General features: G+C 46.3%; 2 protein-coding genes across 2 annotated transcripts; one reads left to right on the plus strand and one right to left on the minus strand.

The window, feature by feature from the left end:
• Window positions 1-2,576: 2,576 nt before the first annotated feature.
• Window positions 2,577-3,893, plus strand: LOC142295552 (putative G-protein coupled receptor 148). The gene has a single exon (XM_075338658.1). It carries the CDS (start codon window positions 2,659-2,661, stop codon window positions 3,679-3,681), a length of 1,023 nt encoding a protein of 340 aa, XP_075194773.1. The 5' UTR covers window positions 2,577-2,658; the 3' UTR covers window positions 3,682-3,893.
• A 13,815-nt stretch (window positions 3,894-17,708) lies between these two features.
• LOC142297301 (putative G-protein coupled receptor 148) lies at window positions 17,709-18,743 on the minus strand. Its single transcript, XM_075341542.1, has one exon. The coding sequence runs from the start codon at window positions 18,741-18,743 to the stop codon at window positions 17,709-17,711; it is 1,035 nt and encodes a 344-aa protein (XP_075197657.1).
• Between the last annotated feature and the right edge of the window lie 5,671 nt (window positions 18,744-24,414).

A 24,414-nucleotide genomic window follows, 5' to 3' on the forward strand; every position in this document is an offset into this window, starting at 1 on the left:
CAAAAGCCCATGATCAGTAGTATGTCAGTAGAATGCCCAGAACTCCACTGTCATACTCAAGTCATGAACATCACCTGTCAAGACCCCGAGCCCAGACTACGAGGTCAATCTGTAGACATTGCCTGTCAAGACCCTGAATACCGACTACAAGGTAAAGCCTCAGACATTGCCTGTCAAGATCCCAAGCCCAAACTACAATGTCAAGCCGCAGACGTCGCCTGTCAAGATTGCTGCCCGTGGGTGACCCGAGTGTGCCAGGCTGTTGCTTCCTGCTTGGCTATGCAGTACCTAATGTGGGGACTGTAATTATAGTGTCTCAGACTATGTCTGTTATACAAGATATTGACTGTTGTTCAGAGACTTAAGGTAACGTACTGTTGGGATTATAGAGAGACAACTGCGTTAGTAGGGGCCCCGACATACGTAATCCCCTGATGGTAGTTGATTTGGGTTAATAATTGCTTAGTAGTAGAGTGTTTATACCTGGGAGAGTTATACTAGATGTATGTAGACAAATGTTATTTTTATTGTATGTGTAATCTGAATAGACTGTGATCAATTTTCCTGCGATAGCAATACGCTGTACTAGCCCTATCCCAGTTTGTGTAATAATAAATCTAAATGTGAGTCACCACTGTGTCTTCATTCTCCTTGTGCTGCTGGTACACTTCAGCTGTCTTGGATATAACTGCAGTGCCTGTCTGTGTGAACACTATCGACTACCCAGCTGCCTGTAAGCGAGAAGCTCTTTACACTTTATATACTGTAGTCAACATATATAATTCATTATAGATAACTTTTCGTGGTTCCACATTTCTATTTATATTTTCCCATTATTGATACTTCTACAGAGATTGTTTGAGAAAAGATTCTTTCGAATCGAAACGTCACCTATCTACAGTCGCAATTCAGGAGCACCTCCATATCTATCCATACATGCTTGTAACACTTCAATATAATGAATTCACATTGCAAGACGAGTGTGCAGTGGATACTTCTGACTAATTTTTATAGCGACAAATGTAGTGAACCAAATATGATATTTTTTTATTCTTTAGATTTGAAGGACATTCCAGGAAAATTTAGGTGATTTCAATAGTGTGTTTTTTTTTATATTTCACTTTTTTTTTTATTTACATTTTTTATTACCCTCTCACATGGGATTAGAACCGCCAATTGCTTGTACAAAACACTGCAAAGTGCTGGGCTTCATAGATGTACAAACATGGAAGACGTAGGGCCTTCGCTAGCCTCCTATCGGTCGTGACAATGCAATTTGCACCATATTTCTAACCTCTTAATGCTTCTAAGTTAGATTTGGTTGCTGCAATCTAATGGGATTACCTACTGTGATCATAACTAGCTCCAGTTATTGCAGTTGTCATCTGTACAACACAGCCATTGCCTGCGCTATATGGAGCGGGCTCAACTCCTGAGCCAGCTCCAAACATGCAGTGGACACAGGGTGGTTTGGCTTTCTGAGTGCCCCACCATTGCTTGGCTTCGCTGAGGGCTGGCACTGGCCCTAGTAAAGTAGGGAAACTATCATCAGAAAAATGATTAATCAGGTTTTTATGTTACATGCACTTTTTTTTTAATTTTGCCTTTTTTTTTTATATATTTTACTCTTTAATAAAAAAGAAAAATGAGTAATTTTGCAGTTTTCACAGTGACCACTTTTTAGACACATATTTCCTAGCCATTCAGGAAGACTTTTCATTAGAGACAGGATTACAGTGACCAATCACAATAGGCGATGTCACAGCTATCCCTGCTCCCCTCCCTTCATAATGATATTTGCACACGCTCATTAGACACTTTAATTGTGGCAAAAGTACAGGTAATTTCATGAATCAACAGGACGCTACAGTTCAAAAAGCCCAGTGTGAAAATTGCAAAAATGTTATTTTTATTTTTAATACTAACTATGATATAATAAATCTAAAAATAAGGAGCGCTGATAGTGTAATACCAACAGATTAGTGAGGTAAATCGGGAAAAATACACTCACCTGAAATGGTTGTGACAGTCACAACCACTAATACGCATAAGATAATGGCGTCTGCTGCAGCCCCACGTGGATGTGCATACAAAATGGAGAGGATAGGGGGTTAATGCCGCCCATCAGCCGAAATGAAGATGTAAAATGTTGATGATAATAATTCTTTCTTTTATTCTATAGGTCTACGTGTTTCAAGGTAAACACCTCTTCTTCAGGACCAGAAACATCAACATAAAGCATCAATGCTTTATGTTGATGTTTCTGGTCCTGAAGAAGAGGTGTTTACCTTGAAACGCGTAGCCCTATGGAATAAAAGGAAGAATTTTCATCAACGTTTTACATCTTCATTTCGGCTGATGCGCGGCATTAACCCCCTATCCTCTCCATTTTGTATGAACTATGATATAATAAAAGAAAAACATTATAAAAAAAAAACAATAGGTCATTTTCTGATGATAGCTTCTCTTTAAACTCAAAAACTATACATATTAGTGTACATTACCATAAAACCAAACTCCAATAATTAATGAGATTTTACCACTTCCTCATTTCTTTCTCTTTAATACAGGTTGAATTCAGTGATCTTGAAGACCATGTCTACTTTACGAAGATCTTATCTACATGAATAATAAACTCTGCTGAATGATGAGGCAAAAATGCTTATAGATTATGTCAACAACTGCACAATATTTATCTCCAACCCATCATTACCGATCACATCCAATGTTTCCTTCAACAATAACACAATAGGAGATTCAGAATGTAATTCCGAATCCGCATCTCTGATGTGGATGTTCTTGATTCCAGCCGCCATTTTCAGCATTGTCACCTTACTGGTCAACCCAATGATCCTTGTTAGCATCCTAAAGAAGGACGCACTACGGAAAGAGACAAGGTACATTCTTCTGGCCAATGTGATGGTCTCAGACCTCATCTTTATTTTGTTTAACTCGGTCATCTCCACGTGTAATATAATCCAATGGTGTCTGCACAAGGCCCTCTGCTTTGCCATGATAGTCTTGACATTTGCAGCCTACTCCAGTTGTGTTTTGACTTTTACTGCCATGGTGGTCGATACATATATAGCTATCTGTTTCCCCCTACATTATTATTCTCTTCTCTCGATGCAACGGACAAGGAAGATACTATTGGCAATATGGATTTTTTCAACATTTTTCCCCTTGTTAGTATTTTTAATATCTGAATCACTTGAAGGAAACTTTCTTGAAGCTCAAAATGTCTGTCTTATGCTATACTATGGGCCTGACGAGAAGAAAAATAATTTAGTGACTGTAGTTTGTGCTCTAGCCATATTTTTCTTATTGATTTGTTCTGTAATGATCACTTTCTTTTATATAAAGTTATACTCAATGACACGGAAGTCAGGAATCTGGGTAAGCCGCTTCTCCAGAGCTCGAATCACTCTGCTGACGCACTCCATTCTGCTGTGTCTTTATATTGTACCTGCTTTTATCCTGACAGCGGAAGTCATGATGTTCAAAAACAGAGTTATTGGCATGGATGCAAGAATATGGATATCAGCTTGTAATAATGGACTAATGATGATTATGCCAAGAGCCTTGTCACCCATACTGTATGGACTTCGTTACCGAGAGTTATCTGCCACACTAAAACACTGGTTTTCTCGAAAAAGAGTGCGCACAGATTCATGTAGATGACATAACTACCCACAATATCGCATACATTTAGCATTTTAATTGCACTTGTAATTTATTTTTGTATCATGTAGTAATTTTATTAAACACAATTCTGTAGATTGTTTTGACTTTTCAGGCAGTTTTCCGTAAATGTTTATTTAAGCTAATAATTAACCATAGTAGGGACAACTGCGTGTAAAAACCTATTGTGCCACTTCATTAAGTAAAGAACAAATGGAAAGAATTAAAGAAGCTGCTCAAGAGCTGTTTTACCCCTATACCTCTGTATATATTGTATGTGTGTACTGTAGTGTGAGTGTATTGATACAGTTGGAACCGGAAGTTTCCATTCACTCTCTATAAAGACACATGTGCATGTTTTTCTCACTATCTGCCATTTAACCCCTTCAGCCCCCAGCCTGTTTTCACCTTAAAGACCCGGCCATTTTTTACATTTCTGACCAGTGTCACTTTGACAGGTTATAACTCTGGAACGCTTCAACGGATCCTGGCGATTCTGAGATTGTTTTTTCGTGACATATTGTACTTCATGTCAATGGTAAATTTAGGCCGATATTTTTTGCATTTATGTGTGAAAAGGTTGGAAATTTGGCGAACATTTTGAAAATTTCGCAATTTTCAAAATTTGAAATTTTATGCCCATAAATCTGTGAGATATGTCACACAAAATAGTTACTATGTAACATTTCCCACTTGTCTACTTTACACCAGTGCAATTTTTGAAACAAATTTTTTTTCCGTTAGGAAGTTAGAAGGGTTCAAAGTTCATCAGCAATTTTTCATTTTTCCAACAAAATTTACAAAAAAAATTTTTTAGGTACCACATCACATTTGGAGTGACTTTGAGAGGCCGAGGTGACAGAAAATACCCAAAAGTGACCCCATTCTAAAATCTGCACCCCTCACACTGCTCAAAACTACATCCAAGAAGTTTATTAACCCTTTAGGAGCTTTACAGCAACCAAAGCAATGTGGAAGGAAAAAATGAAAATTTTACTTTTTTACACAAAAATGTTACTTTAGCCATAAAATTTAGCATTTTCACAAGGGTATCAGGAAAAATGCACCATAAAATTAATTGTGCAATTTCTCCTGAGTACACCGATATCTCATATGTGGGGGAAATCAATTGTTTTGGCGCACGGCAAGGCTCGGAAGAGAAGGAGCATCATTTGAATTTTTGAAAGCAAAATTGTCTGGAATAATTAGCAGATGCGATGTTGCGTTTGGAGACCCCCTGAGGTTCCTAAACAATGGAGCTTCCCCACAAGTGACCCCATTTTGGAAACTAGACCCCTCATGGAATTTATCTAGATGTTTATTGAGCACTTTGAACCTCTGGGGGCTTCACAAAAGTTAATAACTTTGAGCAATGAAAATAAAAAAAAAAAAAAATTACCACAAAATTGTTACTTCAACCAGGTAGCTTTTTTTTTCACAAGGGTATCAGGAAAAATTGCAACATAAAATGTATTGTGCATTTTCTCCTGAGTACACAGATACCTCATATGTGGTGGAAATCAAATGTTTGGGCGCACGGCAGGGCTCGGAAGGCAAGGTGCGACAATTGACTTTTCAAACGCAAAATTGTCTGGAATCGTTAGTGGATGCCATGTTGTGTTTGGAGACCCCCTGAGGTGCCTAAAAAATGGAGCTCCCCCACAAGTGACCCCATTTTGGAAACTAGACCCCTCATTGAATTTATCTAGATGTTTACTGAACACTTTGAACCCCTGGAGGCTTCACAAAAGTTAAGAACGTTCAGCCGTGAAAATATATATATTTTTTTTTTACCATGAAATTGTTATTTCAACCAGGTAGCTTTTTTTTCCACAAGGGTATCAGGAAAAAATGCACCATACAATGTATTGTGCAATTTCTCCTAAGTACACAGATACCTCATATGTGGTGGAAAGTAATTGTCTGGGCACACAGCGGGGCTCAGAAGAGAAGGAGCGCCATTTCACAGCAAAATTGGTTGGAATTATTAGCGTACGCCATGTTGCGTTTGGAGACCCCCTGAGGTGCCTAAACAATGGAGCTCCCCCACAAGTGACCTCATTTTGGAAACTAAACCCCCATGGCATAAATCTACATGGGTAATGAGCACTTTGAACCCTCACGTGATTCATACATTGAGGCATAAAAACAAAAAAGTACTTTTTTTTTCCACAAAATGTTATTTTAGGCTCCATTTTTTAATTTGTACAGGGGTAACAGGATAAAGTGGACCGCAAAATTTGTTGGGCAATTTGTTCTGAGTACGCTGATACCTCATATGTGGCAGAAAAACACTGTTTGGGTGCACGGCAGAGCTCCAGAGGAAAGGAGCGTCATTTGACTTTTTAAATGGAAAATTAGCTGGAATCGTTAGCCGCACCATGTCGCGTTTGGAGATCCCCCTGATATGCCCAAACAGTGGAGCTCCCCCACATGTGACCCCATGTTGGAAACTAGACCCCCCCCAATACAAAGAAATATTAGTTTGGCATAATAAAAAATACAGACGTCAGTAAAAAAAAAAAAATATATGCACCTGCAACTGACACTAAGGCAAGTTCCACACGTGAGAGCAATGCACAAATCTCGCATCGCATCACCCGACACAGCCGCACACTCCTGTCTGGAAGAGAGCGACCGTGCCGGATGATGCGGTGTGAGACTCGAGCATCGCTCTCATGTGTGGCACTGGGCTGACCCTTACAATATTCAGTAAAAAATACTGTAGTTGATGATTACTACAGTATAATTTTACTGGCCCTAAACTAAGTTTATTTGCATTTCTCTCTTAGTTTACAGAAAAAAAAATTAGGACGAACGCACAGATGTACTGCAAAAAGGGGGGGGACTAGGTGGGATGGAAAAAAGATGGATGGAGGATAGAAGAGGGCGCAACGGATGCAGGAGCGGCGGAGGATGGGTGAGGGGGCACGGCGGAGGATGGGTGAGGGGGCACGGCGGAGGATGGGAGGGCGTGGCAGATGGAGGAGCGGTGGAGGATGGGTGAGGGCACAACGGATGCAGGAGTGGCGGAGGAAGGGGGGGCGAGGGGAAGGGTGGAAGGGGAGTGGGAGGTGAGATTGGGGATAGCTACCTTACAGAATGGATCTAGGCAGCAGGATTGCAGCAGATCCAGGAGGGGGGGGAGGGGGCAGAGGATTAAGGGGATGAGAGAGAGCAGGCAGCAGATCAGGGAGGGGGCAGAGGCTAATGGGGGAGTGAGGTGGTAGATGCAAGGGCGCAGAGGCTGATTGGGGAGTGAGGTGGCAGATGCAGGGGCGCAGAGGCTGATTGGGGAGTGAGGTGGCAGATGCAGGGGCGCAGAGGCTGATGGGGGAGTGAGGTGGCTGATGCAGGGGCGCAGCAGCAGATGGAGAGAGAACTGTGGCTGATTGGGAGAGTGCGGCGGCAGATGGGGAGAGTGCGGCGGCAGATGCAGGGGCGGTGGAGCAGCTGATGGGGAGAGTGCGGCGGCTGATGCAGGGGCGGTAGAGCGGCTGATGGGGAGAGTGCGGCGGCTGATGGGGAGAGTGTGGCGGCTTATGCAGGGGCGGTGGAGCGGCTGATGGGGAGAGTGTGGCGGCTGATGCAGGGGCGGTGGAGCGGCTGATGGGGAGAGTGGAGCGGCAGATGTTGGGGAGAGTGGAGCAGCAGATGCTGGGGAGTGCGCAGCGGCAGATGCTGGGGGGTGCAGCGGCAGATGGTGGGGAGTGCAGCGGCAGATGCTGGGGAGTGCAGCGCCAGATGCTGGGGAGTGCAGCGGCAGATGCAGGGGAGAGTGGAGCGGCAGATGCAGGGGAGAGTGGAGCGGCAGATGCTGGGGCGGTGGAGCGGCAGATGCAGGGGCGGTGGAGCGGCAGATGCAGGGGCAGTGGAGCGGCAGATGCAGGGGCGGTGGAGCGGCTGATGCAGGGGCGGTGGAGCGGCTGATGGGGAGAGTGGAGCGGCAGATGTTGGGGAGAGTGGAGCGGCAGATGTTGGGGAGAGTGGAGCGGCAGATGTTGGGGAGAGTGGAGCGGCAGATGCTGGGGAATGCAGCGGCAGATGCTGGGGAGTGCAGCGGCAGATGCAGGGGAGAGGGCAGCGGCAGATGCTGGGGCGGTGGAGCGGCAGATGCTGGGGCGGTGGAGCGGCAGATGGGGAGAGAGCAGTGACTGATGGGGAGAGGGGAGCGGCAGATGCTTGGGCGGTGGAGCGGCAGATGGGGAGAGAGCAGTGACTGATGGGGAGAGGGGAGCGGCAGATGCTGGGGCGGTGGAGCGGCAGATGCTGGGGCGGTGGAGCGGCAGATGGGGCGAGAGCAGTGACTGATGGGGAGAGGGGAGCGGCAGATGCTGGGGCGGTGGAGCAGCAGATGGGGCGAGAGCAGTGACTGATGGGGAGAGGGGAGCGGCAGATGCTGGGGCGGTGGAGCAGCAGATGGGGCGAGAGCAGTGACTGATGGGGAGAGGGGAGCGGCAGATGCTGGGCGGTGGAGCAGCAGATGGGGCGAGAGCAGTGACTGATGGGGAGAGGGGAGCGGCAGATGCTGGGGCGGTGGAGCAGCAGATGGGGCGAGAGCAGTGACTGATGGGGAGAGGGGAGCGGCAGATGCTGGGGCGGTGGAGCAGCAGATGGGGCGAGAGCAGTGACTGATGGGGAGAGGGGAGCGGCAGATGCTGGGGCGGTGGAGCGGCAGATGCTGGGGCGGTGGAGCAGCAGATGGGGCGAGAGCAGTGACTGATGGGGAGAGGGGAGCGGCAGATGCTGGGGCGGTGGAGCGGCTGATGGGGAGAGTGCAGCGGCCGCCGTGACGCTCTCCTCCCGCTGCGCCACCCCCTGCATCTGACGCCGCTTGCTCTTACTGCTGAGTAGCGGCGTCACATGCAGGGGGAGAGTAGCGGCGTCAGATGCAGGGGCGCAGCGGGAGAGCAGGGGCGAAGCACATGGAGCAGGGCAGTGGTGGATCGGGGGCTGTGACTCACAGATGGGCGCCCGCAGGGATCGCTCTCCTCAGATTCCACGGAGGGAGAAGCTAAGGAGAGCGATCTCCTACAGCGAGCTCACCCGGTTCCAGAGGCACGGTGCTGCTTGGAGAAATCGGTCACAAGGCTGATCTCTCCAATCAGAGCTGGGGGCGGGTGCAGTAAAGCTCACTGAGCTCCAGCCAATGGCCAGTGCTGCAGCTGCACTGACATAGCTGGATTTCAATGCTTCAGCCATTTTCAATGGCTGAAACATAACACTGGCTGTGATTGGCTGACGAACGCCGTTCAGCCAATCACAGCCTCCGTAGGTCCGGGAAGGAGACACCACCCCTCCTGAGGTCAGGTACAAGTCCTCTCCTTCCCGAATCTACAGTTTTTTAAAACCGATCGCGGTGCCCGGTGCTCCGGGGCCGCGATTTCGCCATGACGGATCTATCCGTCATGGGTCTTTAAGTACCAGGGCACCATGACGGCTAGATCCGTCAAAGGTCGTGAAGGGGTTAATCAGAATAAACCTTTCCTGTTTTAGGTCAATTAGAAACCAAAATTATTTATATTTGCCAAATGCCAGAATAATGAGAGAGAGAATGTTTAAGGCATTTTTATTACTTTCTGCAAAGTGAAAAGGTTACATACATTTCATTAATATTTGGTACCATTGCCCTTAAACTGTATGACTTGGGTGAAACGTTTCGGATATCCTTTCACAATCTTCTCACAAGGGTTGATAGTAATTTGGGCCCATTCCTCCTGAGAGAACTGATGTAACTGAGCCATGTTTGTAGGTTGCGTTGCTTGCACCAGCCTTTTCAGAAATTTTCAATAAGAAAGAGATCAGGGTTTTGTGATGGCCACTCCAAAACATTGACTTTGTTATCCTTAAGCCACTTTGTAACCAGTTTGGCAGTATGCTTCAGGTCATTGTCCATTGGAAGACTCATTTCTGCCAAAGCTTTAAATTCCTGGCTAATGTTTTCAGATGTTGCTTCAGTATTGCCACATAATCCTCATGATGCCATCTATTTTGTGAATTGCAGCAGTCCTTGATGCAGCTAAACAACCCCACAACATGATGCTGCCACCCCCGTGTGTTCACAGTTTGGATGGTGTTCTTAAACTTCAAAGCTTCTCCCTTTTTCCTCCAAATGTAATGATGGTCTTTATGGTCAAATAGTTCAATTTTAGTTTTGTTAGACCACAGGACATGTCTCTAAAAATGTCTTTGTTACTGCGTGCATTTGCAAACATTAATCTTTTCCTTTATTATGTTTCTTTTGGAGTAATGGCTTCTTCCTGGCAGAGTGGGCTTTCAGCCCATGTTGATACAGTACTCGTTTTACTATCAATATCAATACAATCTTACCAGCTTCCACCAGCATCTTCACAAGGTCTTTTGTTCTTGGGTTGATATGCACATGTCTGACCAAAGTACGTTCATCACTGATACACTGAAACCGTCTCCTTCCTGATCAGTATGATAGCTGGATATTCCCATCTTGATTGTATTTGCATATAATTGTTTGTACATGTGAACAAGGCACTTTCAAGTATCTGGAAATTGCACTCAAGGACGAACTAGACTTGTGCCAGTCCACAATTCTCTTCCTGAGATCTTGGCTGATTTCTTGCCTTTCCTATGATGCTACACAAAGAAGCAGTGTGTTTCAGGTGAGCATTAAAGTACATCCACAGGTGTGTCTCTAATTCAAAAGTTGCTAATAAACCTATCAGAATCTTCCAAAGACATGACATCATGTCCCATATTGTTTAAAGGCATAGTACTCTAATGCGGGCGTCACACGAGACGATCTATTGTGCGATATGTCGTCGGGGTCACGGTTTTCGTGAGGCACATCCGGCATCATTTGCAACGTCGTTTCGTGTGACACCTACGAGCGTCTCAGAACGATCGCAAATCGGTTACAAATCGTATATCGTTTACACGTCGTTTATTTTTAAAAAATCGTTTAATTTTCTTTGCGCTAGTTGTTCATTGTATCCGGGGTAGCACACATCACTACGTGTGACACCCCGGGAACGACGAACAACAACTTACCTGTGTCCCGCCGGCAATGAGGAAGGAAGAAGGTGTGCGGGATGTTTACGTATGTTCTCCGCCCCTCCACTTCTATTGGCCGGCGGTTGTGCGACGTCGCTGTGACGCCGAACGTCTCATCCCCTTCAGGAAGTGGATGTTCGCCGCCCACAGCGACGTTGCTCAGCAGGTAAGTATGTGTAACGGGGGCTTAACGACTTTGTGCGACACGGGCAGCGATTTGCCCATGACGCACAAATGACAAGGGCGGATACGATCGCTCGTGCGATCACACGATAGATCGTATCGTGTGACGCCCGCATTAGTGTATGTAAACATTTGACTTTGCACAAAGTAATAAAAAAATGCCGCCTTAAGGCTATGTGCGCACTGGAAAATGGAATTTTCTCAAGAAAATTCCGCAGGTATTCAAAGATTACCGCACCCGCGGTAAAAAACCTCGGCAAACCGCACCCGAAAACCGCATGCGGTTTGCCGCGGTTTGCTGCGGTTTTACCGCGGTATTGTTCGCGGTATTGCCGCGGTTTTGCCGCGTGCGGGTTGGTATGTGCTTTATTGCATTCACTGCAATAAAGCACATTGAAAATGAAAAAAAAAGTAATTTCATTCTGAGATAGTAGATAGATAGATAAAGAGACAGAAGAATAGATAGAGGGATAGATAGATAGATAGACAGATAGATAGAGGACAGATCGCTGCATTTCTCCCGGTCGGTAGTGAGTTCACATTACCGGCTGTGGGAAATGACCGGTAATTACCTCTGCTGTCTCGCTGCGAGTCTGCATTCATTCAGCGCTGTGTATCAGTCGCGGCTGGATGTAAGCAGCCCAGGAGCTGTGGATTACGCCGGAGCTTTGTTTCGGGAGGGGTTAATAAAATGGTGAACGAGGCTTGTTTGTGTTTTATTTAAAATAAAGGATTTTTCTGTGTGTTTTATTCACTTTACTTACGGGTTGATCATGTCAGCTGTCACATAGACGCTGCCATGATCAAGCCCAGAGTTAATGGCGACGATCCGCCACCATTAACTCCTTGTATTACCCTGACTGCCACTGCATCACGGCAGCAGGAAGAGCCGGGGACACTCCGGTACTGCCGCATAATGCATGCGACAGTCCCGGGGCAGCTGCAGCTGATATTCTCGGCTGTGGGAGGTGGGAGTGAGGCGGGGGACATTAACCCTGCCCCTCTCCCTCCCCAGCCTGAGAATACCGGGCCGCCGCTGTGTGCTTACCTCGGCTGGACGGTAAATATACAGCAGAGCCCACGTGGTTTGTTTTCTATATTTCCGTTTGCTTTCTATGTGTATTTTATGTGTCTGTGTTCTATGTCTGTGATGTCTGTGTGTCTGTGTCTGTGATGTGTTTGTGTTTACTCTCTGCTCTGCTTCCTCATCCTGTAATGACATCACTTCCCTGTAAAATCGCAGGCAAGCGATGTACATTACCGCAGGTAAACCGCGAAATACTGCAGGGAATAACGCAGGAAAACGCAGTGAACCGCACAGAATTTGCTGCCTGCGTTATTCCCTGCGGGATTTCACGATTACATTGCAGTGAATGGAGTGAAATCCCGCAGCGACGTGCGGAAAGAATTGACATGCAATTGTTTTTGCTGTGGGAATCCCGCAGCAAAACATGCAGCTGTCAAATTCCACCCAGTGCGCACAGGATTTTTTTTTCCCATAGGTTTTGCTGGTGATTCACTGCAGAGATGTTATGAACATTTTCTGCAGCGAAACATGCAGCAAAACCGCAAAAAATCCGCGGCAAAATCCGGTAAGTGCGCACAGGGCCTAAAACATTCTCTCTCATTATTCTGGCATTTGGCAAATATAAATAATTTTGGTTCCTAATTGACCTAAAACAGGAAAGGTCTATTCTGATTTCATATCAGATAGTGAGAAAAACATGCAGATGTGTCTTTTTAGATAGCGGATGGAAACGTTTGGTTTCGATTGTATATCCACCTGCTGCCGTCTTGTCTGGTATCCAGAGTGATGTCACTACTTTTCAGACTCCTCGGGTCATACTGCGCTTTGTGTTACCTGTAATCGCTTTTACAATGTGTCATCCCGGTAACCCCGCACGCATTCTCAGCTCTGGTCTACTTACTGCACTATTCTGTTCAGCCTCAGTTTTGCACTCTGAAGCCACTTTTTGCAGAATTATCAACACTGTTGCATTCTCCTGCGCTCTCCACATATAGAGATGTGCGGCGATATTCTGCAGGAATTTTATCATGCTGTATCCTGCAGAGTTTAGCTTCCCTGTCCAGGGGTTATACTAGGCAGCTCTTCTCGCCATGTGGTGCCTGAATTTAGGTTCCTATTGGCTTCCTATCTCTATTGTTACATCCTGGTGTGTGTCTATACTATCTCTCCAGATTATGACCTCGCTTGTATCCTCTTTTCTTTTGACCACCTTTCCGTTCCTGACCTCAGCTCTATAGTCTGACCCTGTGCTGCCTGCCCTGACTTTGGACTGTCTGACTTTGTTTCTGCCTGTGCCCTCTGTACTTCATACACCTGCCTTGCCTCTTTGGTCAACTGCTACAGGTTCGGAGACTCCCTTGAGAGTAGTACCTGGTAATTATCTGCAGCCCAGCCTATCCTCACTATCTGAGGCTCTATTGAATACAGGTAGTCTCTTAGTCATGCCCCTCCAGGGTAAGCCCAGTCAATGGCGCAGTGGGTCCAAACGCATCCGTGATCACACAATGTAAGTCTAGGGAGCATCAGAATGAGCCTCCATTAGTTTGAATTGTAAAAGAGACTTCTGGCTCACACACAGAGTATATAGTGAGTCAGATAGTCTGAATTGCAGTCACAAGACTCATAAGAGGAGTGAAATGGTGTTGGATATGGGACAAAACAGCAATAGTTTAGCATGCTAACACACTGACACTACAGTATATACACATATACACAGGTTTAGGGTGCAAAAAAATCATAGGAGTGCTTCTCTAAATGAAGTCCCATAGAAAGTTTGCAGCGCACAGCTCTATCAACTGAATAGTGGCTGCAGCTGGGTACTGCACATCCACCCCAATTCAAGTCAATAGTGAGCAGATGTGCAGTCCCGAGCCATGACCACTATTCGGTTGAAAGAGCTATGCTGTGCACTTCCGAAACTCAGCAAATCCAGCTGCTGGCAGTACCGGGAGCAACTGATTGGCGGGGATGCTGGATGTTGCATCCACATCGATCAGATATTGATAAATTATCCTAAGGATGGGCCACTAATTTCAAAGTCCCAGACAAACATTATGTATCTATGAAGCTTCTATTTAAAAACACCCCAAATCTTGCCAAATAGAATGTATCCATACTGTGATAACACTCTTAACTTACTATTTTAGTTAGACTTCAGCTAGAGATGAGTGGATCTTTTCAAATGCAAATGTCACGGGCGGGGAGGACACCGCCGCTGCTGCGCGCTCGCTAACGCTCGGGACTGGCGCTGCTGTGGCTGCTGCTGCTCGGTGGCTCGAGCGGTGGGCCAGATCCGGGGACTCGAGCGGCGCTCCTCGCCCGTGAGTGAAAGGGGTTGTTGATTTGGGGGATTTAGTCCGTGACGCCACCCATGGGTTGTGGTGAAGATGGGCACCACCGCTGCTGGTGACGGGGATCCCGGGAGCGATGACAGGGAGAAGCTGGGATGTTGTTTTCCCCCTTCGTGGGTAGGGGTCGGTGGTCCCGGGGCCCGGTGGTGAGACGGGGAGGCAGAATGGCTGGGATGCAGGGTTGCAGGGGCAGCGCGGTGCGGTGCCGGATGGCACTGGTGTACTCACTCAGGCAGTCAATGACAGAGTCTCTGGTAAACCAAACGGCTGGATGGACGGGTCCCGCAGCCGGCTGCAGTGTCTCTCCCCGGACAGGTGATGGCGGCTGTCTTTCCCTGCACCTTGAGGTTCTCGTTTGACTACTATGGATCCCCAATGGTAGTCCGCTCCCCGGTGTTTGGATGCCAGAGGAGGCCGTTTTCCCGCAGGCGTTGGCCCTTGGGCCTCTAGCCTTAGGCGGTAGCTGTATACCCTCACGGTGTGGGTGGTTGCCTTCTATCGGGTCTTCGATTGTTAGGAAACCCCTGGGGTTCCGGTCACATTCGGATTTGACTATTATCGGCGGCTCCAAGCCTGGTCGGGGTCCGATGGCCCTGCCTGTGTGTGCTGGCTTCACTTCGCTCCCCGGTCGGTACCGGCGGGCCAACGCCCGACCCCGGTGCTACGGTTCCGCGTTGCTTCACCACTCCTGCAGACGGCCATCACCGTCTGCCAACCTTGCTGTCAGTGCCTGGGCCACAAACCCAGACACCCACGTGTTTGCTCCTCACACTTCAACCTCCAAAACTACTCTGACACTTTCCCCGCCTCCAGGCCTGTGAACTCCTCGGTGGATGGGGCCAACCGCTTGGCTCCGCCCCACCTGGTGTGGACATCAGACACTGGAGGGAGGCAACAAGGGTTTGTGTTTGGCTGGTGTCACTGTCTAATGGGGGGTGGGGGTGTTTGCGTGTTATCTGTGATGACCTGGCTAGTCCAGGGCGCCACACAAACTTTCTGATTTTGCTGAAATATCTCTAAAGATTTGATTTGCAGTGAATAAATTGGCGTGACAAATTATACATAGGGAGAGGAGAGAGAGAGAACCCTGCTGACCCTAAAAGATAACACTTTACAGGTGAGAGAATGGACCCTACTGACCATAAGAGCTTACACTCTACAAGAGAGAGTACCCTGCTGATCATAAGAGCTTACACTCTACAGGAGAGAGAGGACCCTGCTGATAATGAGACCTTACACTCCACAGAAGAGAGTGACTCTGGAAAACAACTCTGTTGTACAAGCTGTCCTCCACTAGGACCTGCTGATCTGTGATGGCCCCCCGATACTGACCACCACTTTACAAGGTATGATAATCCTCTAATGTCATAGTTGCAGGGCATTATCGGGAGGCCCAAGCAGCCAAGCAAAAAGACATTAGCCCGCTATCTGATGCTTTTTTTTTTTGCGAACTGGGAATCAAATCTCAAAGTGTTTGGAATTTCAGGAAATTCGACTACAACTTAGTCCTCAGTGGATCGATCCGCTCATATCTAATTGCCACTGCTGGAAATTTGATCAGGTAATCTGTCTACTCTGCAGTGCATATATTTCATAACCTTTCCTATGATAAGAAGAATTTATAAAAGCAAACTTATGCCAAAATTTATACTTGCCCACAATTTATCATTTGGGATAGATCTAACATATAATTAGGAAAAATATCGGAAAACTGTAAAATGTCCCTTCTTAAGTGTTGAATATAGTACTATCTAAAGATGATTCAATTCACAGGACCCTTGTCCAGCTGCCAGGTCACTACTCCATGGCCATTAGACAGGTATGAACTGCCTTCCTACCTGCTGGCAACCATGGCTCCTCTTTTGATTTGCCAGCCTGGCACAACATCATCGTGAAGCACACACATCACACAAAGCCAATCAAAAGAGGATTCTTTTGATTGGCTTTGTGTGACGTGTGTGCTTCACGCACATGCTGGCAGATAGGAGAAGATTTGCAGGCCCAGGATAGGCCATCAATGTAAACGTAGTTCATAACCTCTTTAAATCTATTTGATCTTTTCCTATTAGTAAAATAAGTTGGTTGTGTAATATCCTTCATATGCTATGGTCTATAAACATATGATAATAGATGTATTTATACAATTTTGTCTGCTATACCTGGTTCAGCCCAGTATTGTCTTCCTGAACATGTGAATGGGTGACTTGTCAGTTTCAGTGCAATAAGATGAAGTTTAAATACACATATTCACATTTCAAGGGGAAAGGATTTCCTAAAAGAAGGTTTGGTCCATACAAAAATGACAATAGTTTAGGTGTGTGCACAATTTTATCAAATAGTGTGTCCAGTTATCCACAATCAATAGTGTTAATCCGTGGTGCAGTATTGGTTGCGTGCAACCAGGGGAAATAATTATTGTACCCTTCAATCTTATAGTAAAGCCACCTGCGTCCAGTGCAAAGAAGGCCCTATTTTATGATTTAATTAAAAATGCAATGACTAATGTATATTTTACCCTGCAAAATAATATAAAACATGTAGTCATATAAGGGGTGAATAAAATAAAAAGTGAAAGTCAGACTGAAAACAAGTTTACTATTTATTTTACAATTATATATATATATATTACACATGACAGCACAAGAAATGACCCATCTGAAATTTACACTTTGTCATTCCTAACCCCAAATATACAGCAATATAAATGTTATGTCATTTACATATAGCATGGCACCTGTTCCAAATGAGACATGTCAAGAATTCTCCTTCTCTCAAAATTCTTGTGGTAGCTGAGGTCCCATGTCATGGAGCACCACCAGTCTGATTTTCATTTCATTTTCACACATGATACATGTTGCCTATATTGCTAAAATTGATATATACATCTGAAATTTCTAGAATAATTTTTGGTAAATCTGTTGGACCGATGATACCTGTGACCCTTTAGCCAGACCACTTTTTTCAAGTTATAACTGGTTAAAAGCTGCAGATTTTAGTGATAACATTATGGGCCCATTTCATGAAGATTAGTCTTGTAGACTCCAATCTCAATAAAGAGGCGTACTGAAGGAGGAGGAGGAGAGGTTCACAACAATCAGGCACATCTCACAAGTGGCATGCATCCCTGTGTGAAAGTTGTTGAGGACTGGAGTAAGATTTTTAGGGTAAAATACATAATGTCTGGCCATGAATTAGATAAATTGGATTTGTCATGCCCTGTCTTGAGTTAGCTTTGATAGCGCTACTGACAACTGGCATGAAAACGCCAAAAGTTACAATGTTTTTGCACAACTTACAGAAGTCTTTTGACTTTTTAAGCTGTTTTACAGCAGGTTTAGCTATTGAGTTTAGCAGACATGTCATGTATAGGGCACAGAACTGGAAGACAAATTCCATGGAACCAGTTTTACCAGCGTGTTGGATGAGCTCTACATTAACCTTCAAATATATCTGTTGGCAGATGCTACAAGGCCATGACGCCTAAATTTACAAAACAACCTGAGAGATTTATATATCTCTCTATATCTGAACCCATATAGGAATGGAGAAACACCCTTTGGCAGGACTATTAGGACATTACAGATGGTCATTGTGATCAGCATCCCTATTTCTAGACTGATAACCTTATTAATGTATAGTAAGGATTCTACCAAAAGAAGAAGTAGAGGACAGAAGTAAAATCCAAGTATGATATGGTGCATCAGGAATGTGACACTGGCCCTGGACGATACTCCTTTCCACATACCACTTTCTCTGGTTTTGTAACACAGGAATAAGTAGCAACACAAAATCAGTGAAAAGCATAAAATGAAACCGATAATGAAAAGAATATGGCACAACCTGATGGCCTGGTCACCATGTAATGTTATCAGCAGTATGACCGGAAGAGAACACAGGTCGTATTGGCATGGAACAGGTTTCTGAGTAAAGTACAAGACTAAAAATAAGACACCAGCAAAGAGGCACGAAGAGAACCAGAGCAAGACAATCAACTTTCGAGTTCTTGATGGAGGTAGAAAGATCATGTAATGTAGAGGCCACAGGATGGCCAGGTATGTGTCCACCACCATTCCTCCTGCTGTGAGCACTCCACCACCATAGGTTACAGCCAGTGAAAATAGAAGTAGGCCACACAGGTATTTCGGGATATATATGTTGGTCATGTTACATATGCTGCTCATTGTGTACAGGAGCAGGTATATTAAATCTGATAACAGAGCATTTCCAAGAAGCAGGAACTGAGTTTCCTGACGCAGGCTGAAATTGGAAAAGATAGAAAACAGAACTGGAGGTGTCACTAAACTGGCAGCTGCAAAGCAGACGGCGGTGGGAAGCAGAAACATCCTCATGTCCGAGTGAAAGGGAAGCCATAGCCAATCTGGATTCAAGTAGTGAGATACGCTGGCCACATTCTGGGTGAAATTTCCCACGTCTCTCTGTGACATCAGAGACACAGCACAGCCCGAAGAGTTCATGTCAGTTCGTAGATCCAAGTATCCTCCAGATAAGCAATGTCATGCAGAATAAAGTTCATGTCCAAAACGCCAGAATTTTGGCACAAAGCTCTTGCTACCGTCTATGATAGTTGAATCCATATCCACAAAACTAGAGCTCCCACAGCACCGTGTGCGTGTCTACCTGTTTCTTCATGGCTTTGTCCCACCCACTGCCATAATGAAGCAGCAGATGGGATGTCTGCTTGACCAAGCACATCACTGAGGAGGATTGATTATATCTACCGCACCTGTCATCATAATATCTGATGATAAGAGGAAAATGTATACAATTGAAGAAACAGGCTGGTCCTGAAAGAGATACCTGTGCTTTGTTCCTACGTTAACACCTTTAGCCCATGAACAGCTGAAATGAAGCGTGATGCATGTCCATGTTACCAAGATAATGCAGCATTTCTCAGTGTATGTTATCTTTACCTTCACTGGATGCATCAGCGTCCAATGACTATATATAGCGGGTAAATAGAGAAAAACATATCTGCCCATCTGTCTTTTGTGCTGCTTGTAAACCTCCTGCCGTTTTCTTTTATGTTCCATAAAGTCGTGGAGTGAATGTTCAAAACAAGATATAAACTTTTTATAAGCAGAGTAACCAACATGTGGAGAAGGGACCCATAGACCTCTCAGTATAGCCCATGCTTCACCTTCATTTTAGGTTTTTATATCATCTGACGCTTGTATTCTTCTATCACTCCTGGGGAGGGTCCTTTCTCTCTCTATGTCAGTCTGACAAGTCTATGCTTATTGTCCTTGTTCCTATCTTATATGTACTGTATAATGGTATACTTATGTACTGAAATGGTTTGTACATTCCTCCTAACTTTAGTAGAACAGAAAGAGCGACAAAGTATGCAGCAAGGCAAATTTTGACCACACCCCTAGCCACAACCCAAGCCACACCCACTTGTATTTTTTGTACCCTAGCAGAAGAAGGTGTCAGAGGAGCGGACATTCAGTAGACACTCAGACTGCAGGGCATAGACCCAAATCTAAGACTGTTCACTGTATCCGGGACAATTGAGTCTAGGGATGAGTGGATTGATCCACGGAACTCCGGTCCATAATCCAGGTCAGTGGTACTTGGCGGCTGGACAGAAGGCCCGTGAATCTCTTACTTTCCAGCATTGCTAGTGCGGTGTTGATTAGTACTGGTATGATGTGCGTCAAACTCATCTCTAGTTGGAACCCATGGATTCATTTTTGGTTTATTCATTCATAGTCATAGCAGCTACAATGTTCTCATTTTCATGTAGCTTTGCTATACGATATCTGGATTTTTTTGTGTTTGTAAGGTCGTAGTCACACGTTGAATAAATAGTGTATTTATTGTTTTCTGCAGGTGATCTAAGCAATAACTATCTTTTCTGGTTATAGCATTTTTTCTGCCTTTTCTCCCTTATTTGATACGTTTTTAGTGCAGATGTGAAAATGCGTTCTTAATGTGGTTTTTATAGTACAGAAAAGCTTTGATCCTGCACTTAACCCCTTTATGACCAAAGACATACTGGTCGTACTTCAAAATTTTTTTTAACCCCTTAGATAAAAGTATATGTGCCGCCCCTGCAGCGGATCGAACCGCTCGGATCCGGGAGTGGTGATCCTTCGTGGCTCAATCGTCTCTGGACCCGGGGGCTTAAGGGCCACAGTCAAATGGAAAGGGAGTATTTACAGGGGACTTGGTATAGTTTGTGATGACACCCGTGGTGTGCGGTAATTGGGAGTACCGCCGCTGGCCTCCATGGTTAGGGTTAGGCCCCAGGACTCTAGTGGGTGATGCTCCAGCCCACACTCCTCTCAACTTGAACTCTAGACAGATCTGTTTTCTTTCCCGCCCCAGGGCTGTCTAGACTCCTTGCTGGGCGTCTTCCAACCGCTTGGTTCCGCCCCCTGGTGTGTCTATTCAGCCCTGAGGGGGGTGACTAGGGTTTTAAGGTTGGCTGATGTCACCTGAGAGGGAAAGGTGTAGTGCAGGGGCCTATCTGTGACTACCTGGCCCGGCCAGGGCGTCATACCACCACCATCCTCCCTGGGGCCACAGATCTGCCTGTGGAGAGCTGAACCATCCGAGCTGCGTTGTCATCCGCCCCAGCAAAGAAGTCCCGCAGCGGTGGCTAATGCCGGCGTCACACGGGACGATCTATCATGCGATCGCACAAGCTATCGTACCCGCCCCCGTCGTTTGTGCGTCACGAGCAATTAGTTGCCCGTGGCGCACAAAGTCATGAACCCCAGTCACAAGGACTTACCTCCCGAATGACCTCGCTGTGGGCGTCAAACATCCTCTTCCTGAAGGGGGAGGGATATTTGGTGTCACAGCGACGTCACTCAGCAGCCGGCCAATAGAAGTTGAGGGGCGGAGATGAGGGGGACGTAACATCCCGCCCACCTCTTGCCTTCTGCATTGCCGGTGGGACACAGGTAAGCTGTGTTCGTCGTTCCCGTGGTGTCACACAGAGCAACGTGTGCTGCCATGGGAACGATAAACAACCAGAGCACAGAAGGAGGACCGACTTTTTGAAAATGAACGACGTGTCAACGAGCAATGATAAGGTGAGTATTTTTGCTCGTTCACAGTCATTCCTAGGTGTCACACGGTACGATATATGTAATGATGCCGGATGTGCGTCACTAACGACGTGACCCCGACGACATATCGCCCGATATATCGTACCGTGTGAGGCCGGCATAATAATTGACCGCACGCCACAGGTGGTGTCATGAACAACCACCCCCATCGTCCCCATCCCGAGCCATTTTATTGACACCTGGGGTCACGGAACCGGGTGAGGCCACTGCGGCGCCCCAGGAGAAGCATCGCGGCTCGGCAACGAGTAACCCCCGACCACGTGAAGGGCGAGCGCTGAGGAGGACAGGTGCTGCGGAGGAGAGGGAGCACTGCACTCACATTACACCGATGCAACGCGAGTGCAATGCGATGTTTCTCCAGCCCCATAGACTTGAATGGGTGCGAGTGGAACAAGATCGCATTCCACCCGCAGCATACTGCCACTGTTTTCTCGATCTGATTACGGCTGAGAAATCATCGCTCATGGGAGCTGCCCCATAGAGTTTAATTGGCCCGAGTGGAATGCAATTTTTTTATCGCATTCCACTCGCTCCGTTTTACTCGCCGTGTGTGCTGACCCTAATGCAGGTGTCACACAAGACGAGCTATCGCACGATGCATCGTCGGGGTCACGGTTTTCGTGACATACATCCGGCATCGCTTGCGACTAGAGATGAGCGAAACGGTCGTGGTTCGTTCGAGTTCGGTTCGGCGAACCGGTTCGGCGAACCACTCGAACCGCATAGGAAACAATGGGAGGCAATCACAAACACATAAAAACACCTAGAAAACACCCTCAAAGGTGTCCAAAAGGTGACAAACAACTCACAACACAAACACATGGGAAAGTGACAAGAACAAATTCTCATGCAAAAACAAAACAGCGTTACGAGGAAAAAGAGGATGAGACACAGATATAGGCATGGCATGCCCTTCTAAAATCATCTAAAACACCGCAAGGTGACTCCAAGCGGAGTCTCCTTTATTTTCGAAAAATTGGGCCACACAGACACCCACCCCTTCAGTGGCAGCACTTGTGCCCCAGTTGTACACTTCACAGGTAGATTTGCATCAAGCACATTGAAAAATACGCCATCCTTAACTGTCCCCAGGATGACACCAGGGTAGGTAGCAAAGTCTTTACTGATCCCAGATCTGTTCATCTTGGATCATTTTTAGAAACACAGCAAGCAAGGGTTACTCCAAGCGGAGTCTCCCTTTTTTCCAAAAATTGGGCCACACAGACACCCACCCCTTCAGTGGCAGCACTTGTGCCCCAGTTGTACACTTCACAGGTAGATTTGCATCAAGCACATTCAAAAATACGCCATCCTTAACCGTCCCCAGGATGACACCGGGGTAGGTAACAAAGTCTTTGCTGAACCATGACTTGTTCATCTTGGCTCCTTTTTAAAAACACAGTAAGCAAGGTTTACTCCACGCGGAGTCTTCCTTTTTTCCAAAAATTGGGCCACACAGACACCCACCCCTTCAGTGGCAGCACTTGTGCCCCAGTTGTACACTTCACAGGTAGATTTGCATCAAGCACATTTAAAATACACAAGCATTTACTCTCCCCAGGATGACACAGGGGTAGTAAATTCCTTGTGGATCCATGACTTGTTCATTTTGATGAACGTTAGTCTGTCCACACCACATTGTCACTGGACAGACGCGTGCGCACACACCCAGCAGCACTGAAGGCACGTTCAGAGACAACGCTGGCAGCTGGACACGACAAGATCTCCAAGGCGTAAGTGGAGAGCTCTGGCCATTTTTCAAGATTTGAAGCCCAAAATGAGCAAGGCTCCAGTTGCAAAGTCATGGCATCGATGTTCATTTGGAGATACTCCTGTATTATCCTCTCCAGCCGTTGACTATGTGTCAGACTTGTTGTCTCTGGTGGCCTTGCAAAGGATGGTCTAAAAAAATTATGAAAAGATTCAATAAAATTGCTGTTACCAGCACCAGATACGGTGCTGCTGGTACGGTTAACCTGTTGAAGATGACGAGACCGTCCCATGTTTGTCGAGTTACAACCGGAAGATTCACTCCGTGCACCACGGGTGTTTTGTGGAAAAGCCGAGTTAAGATCGAGTAACAGCTTTTGCTGATACTCCTGCATACGTGCGTCCCTTTCTATGGCTGGAATTATGTCACAAAATTTGGACTTGTACCGGGGATCTAATAGTGTGGCAGGCCAGTAGTCATCATCACTTCTAATTTTGACAATACGAGGGTCATGTTGGAGGTAGTGCAGCAAGAAGGCGCTCATGTGTCTGGCGCAGCCATGCGGACCAAGTCCACACTGTGTTTGTGGCATAGAGGTGCTAACCGTTCTTTCTTCCTCTGACATCTCCCCCCAACCTCTTTCAACTGAAATTTGACCAAGGTCTCCCTCATCCGCTGAGTCTTCCATGTCCATGGACAGTTTGTCCTCCATTTCTTCATGTTCTCCTGCACCTTCCTCAACATTTCGCCTGCTACCATGCGCCCTTGTTGATCCCTGACCCCATGGTCCCATGCCTGCCGCCTTGGTGATGATGAACGTCTGGACCTTGGTGATGTTGTTGTCTCTTGCGCATATTAATCCTCCTGTAGTTCCTCCCCTTCCTGTTGTCCCACCCCCTGAGTCCGAATAGTGTTTAGCGTGTGCTCCAGCATGTAAATGACTGGAATTGTCATGCTGATAATGGCATTGTCAGTGCTAAACATATTCGTCACCATGTCGAAACTGTGCAGAAGGGTGCATAGGTCCTTGATCTGAGACCACTCCATCAGGGTGATCTGCCCCACCTCTGCATCTCGTTGGCCCAGGCTATATGTCATGACGTATTGCACCAGGGCTCTGCGGTGCTGCCACAGTCGCTGTAACATGTGGAGAGTCGAATTCCAGCGTGTCGGCACATTGCATTTCAGGCGATGAACCGGCAGGCCGAAAGACTTCTGGAGCGATGCAAGTCGCTCAGCTGCGGCGGTTGAACGGCGGAAGTGAGCAGACAGTTTTCGTGCCCTGTTCAGAAGGCCATCTAGGCCGGGATAGTGTGTTAAAAATTGCTGGACAAC

The sequence above is a fragment of the Anomaloglossus baeobatrachus genome, chromosome 3 (genome assembly GCF_048569485.1).
Source record: "Anomaloglossus baeobatrachus isolate aAnoBae1 chromosome 3, aAnoBae1.hap1, whole genome shotgun sequence".
In the NCBI taxonomy this organism is placed as follows: domain Eukaryota; kingdom Metazoa; phylum Chordata; class Amphibia; order Anura; family Aromobatidae; genus Anomaloglossus; species Anomaloglossus baeobatrachus.

What these genes read in the sequence shown, in the direction of transcription:
- LOC142295552 (XM_075338658.1), top strand. Translation starts at nt 2,659, where the DNA reads ATGCTTATAGATTATGTCAACAACTGCACAATATTTATCTCCAACCCA.
- LOC142297301 (XM_075341542.1), bottom strand. Translation starts at nt 18,743, where the DNA reads ATGAACTCTTCGGGCTGTGCTGTGTCTCTGATGTCACAGAGAGACGTG.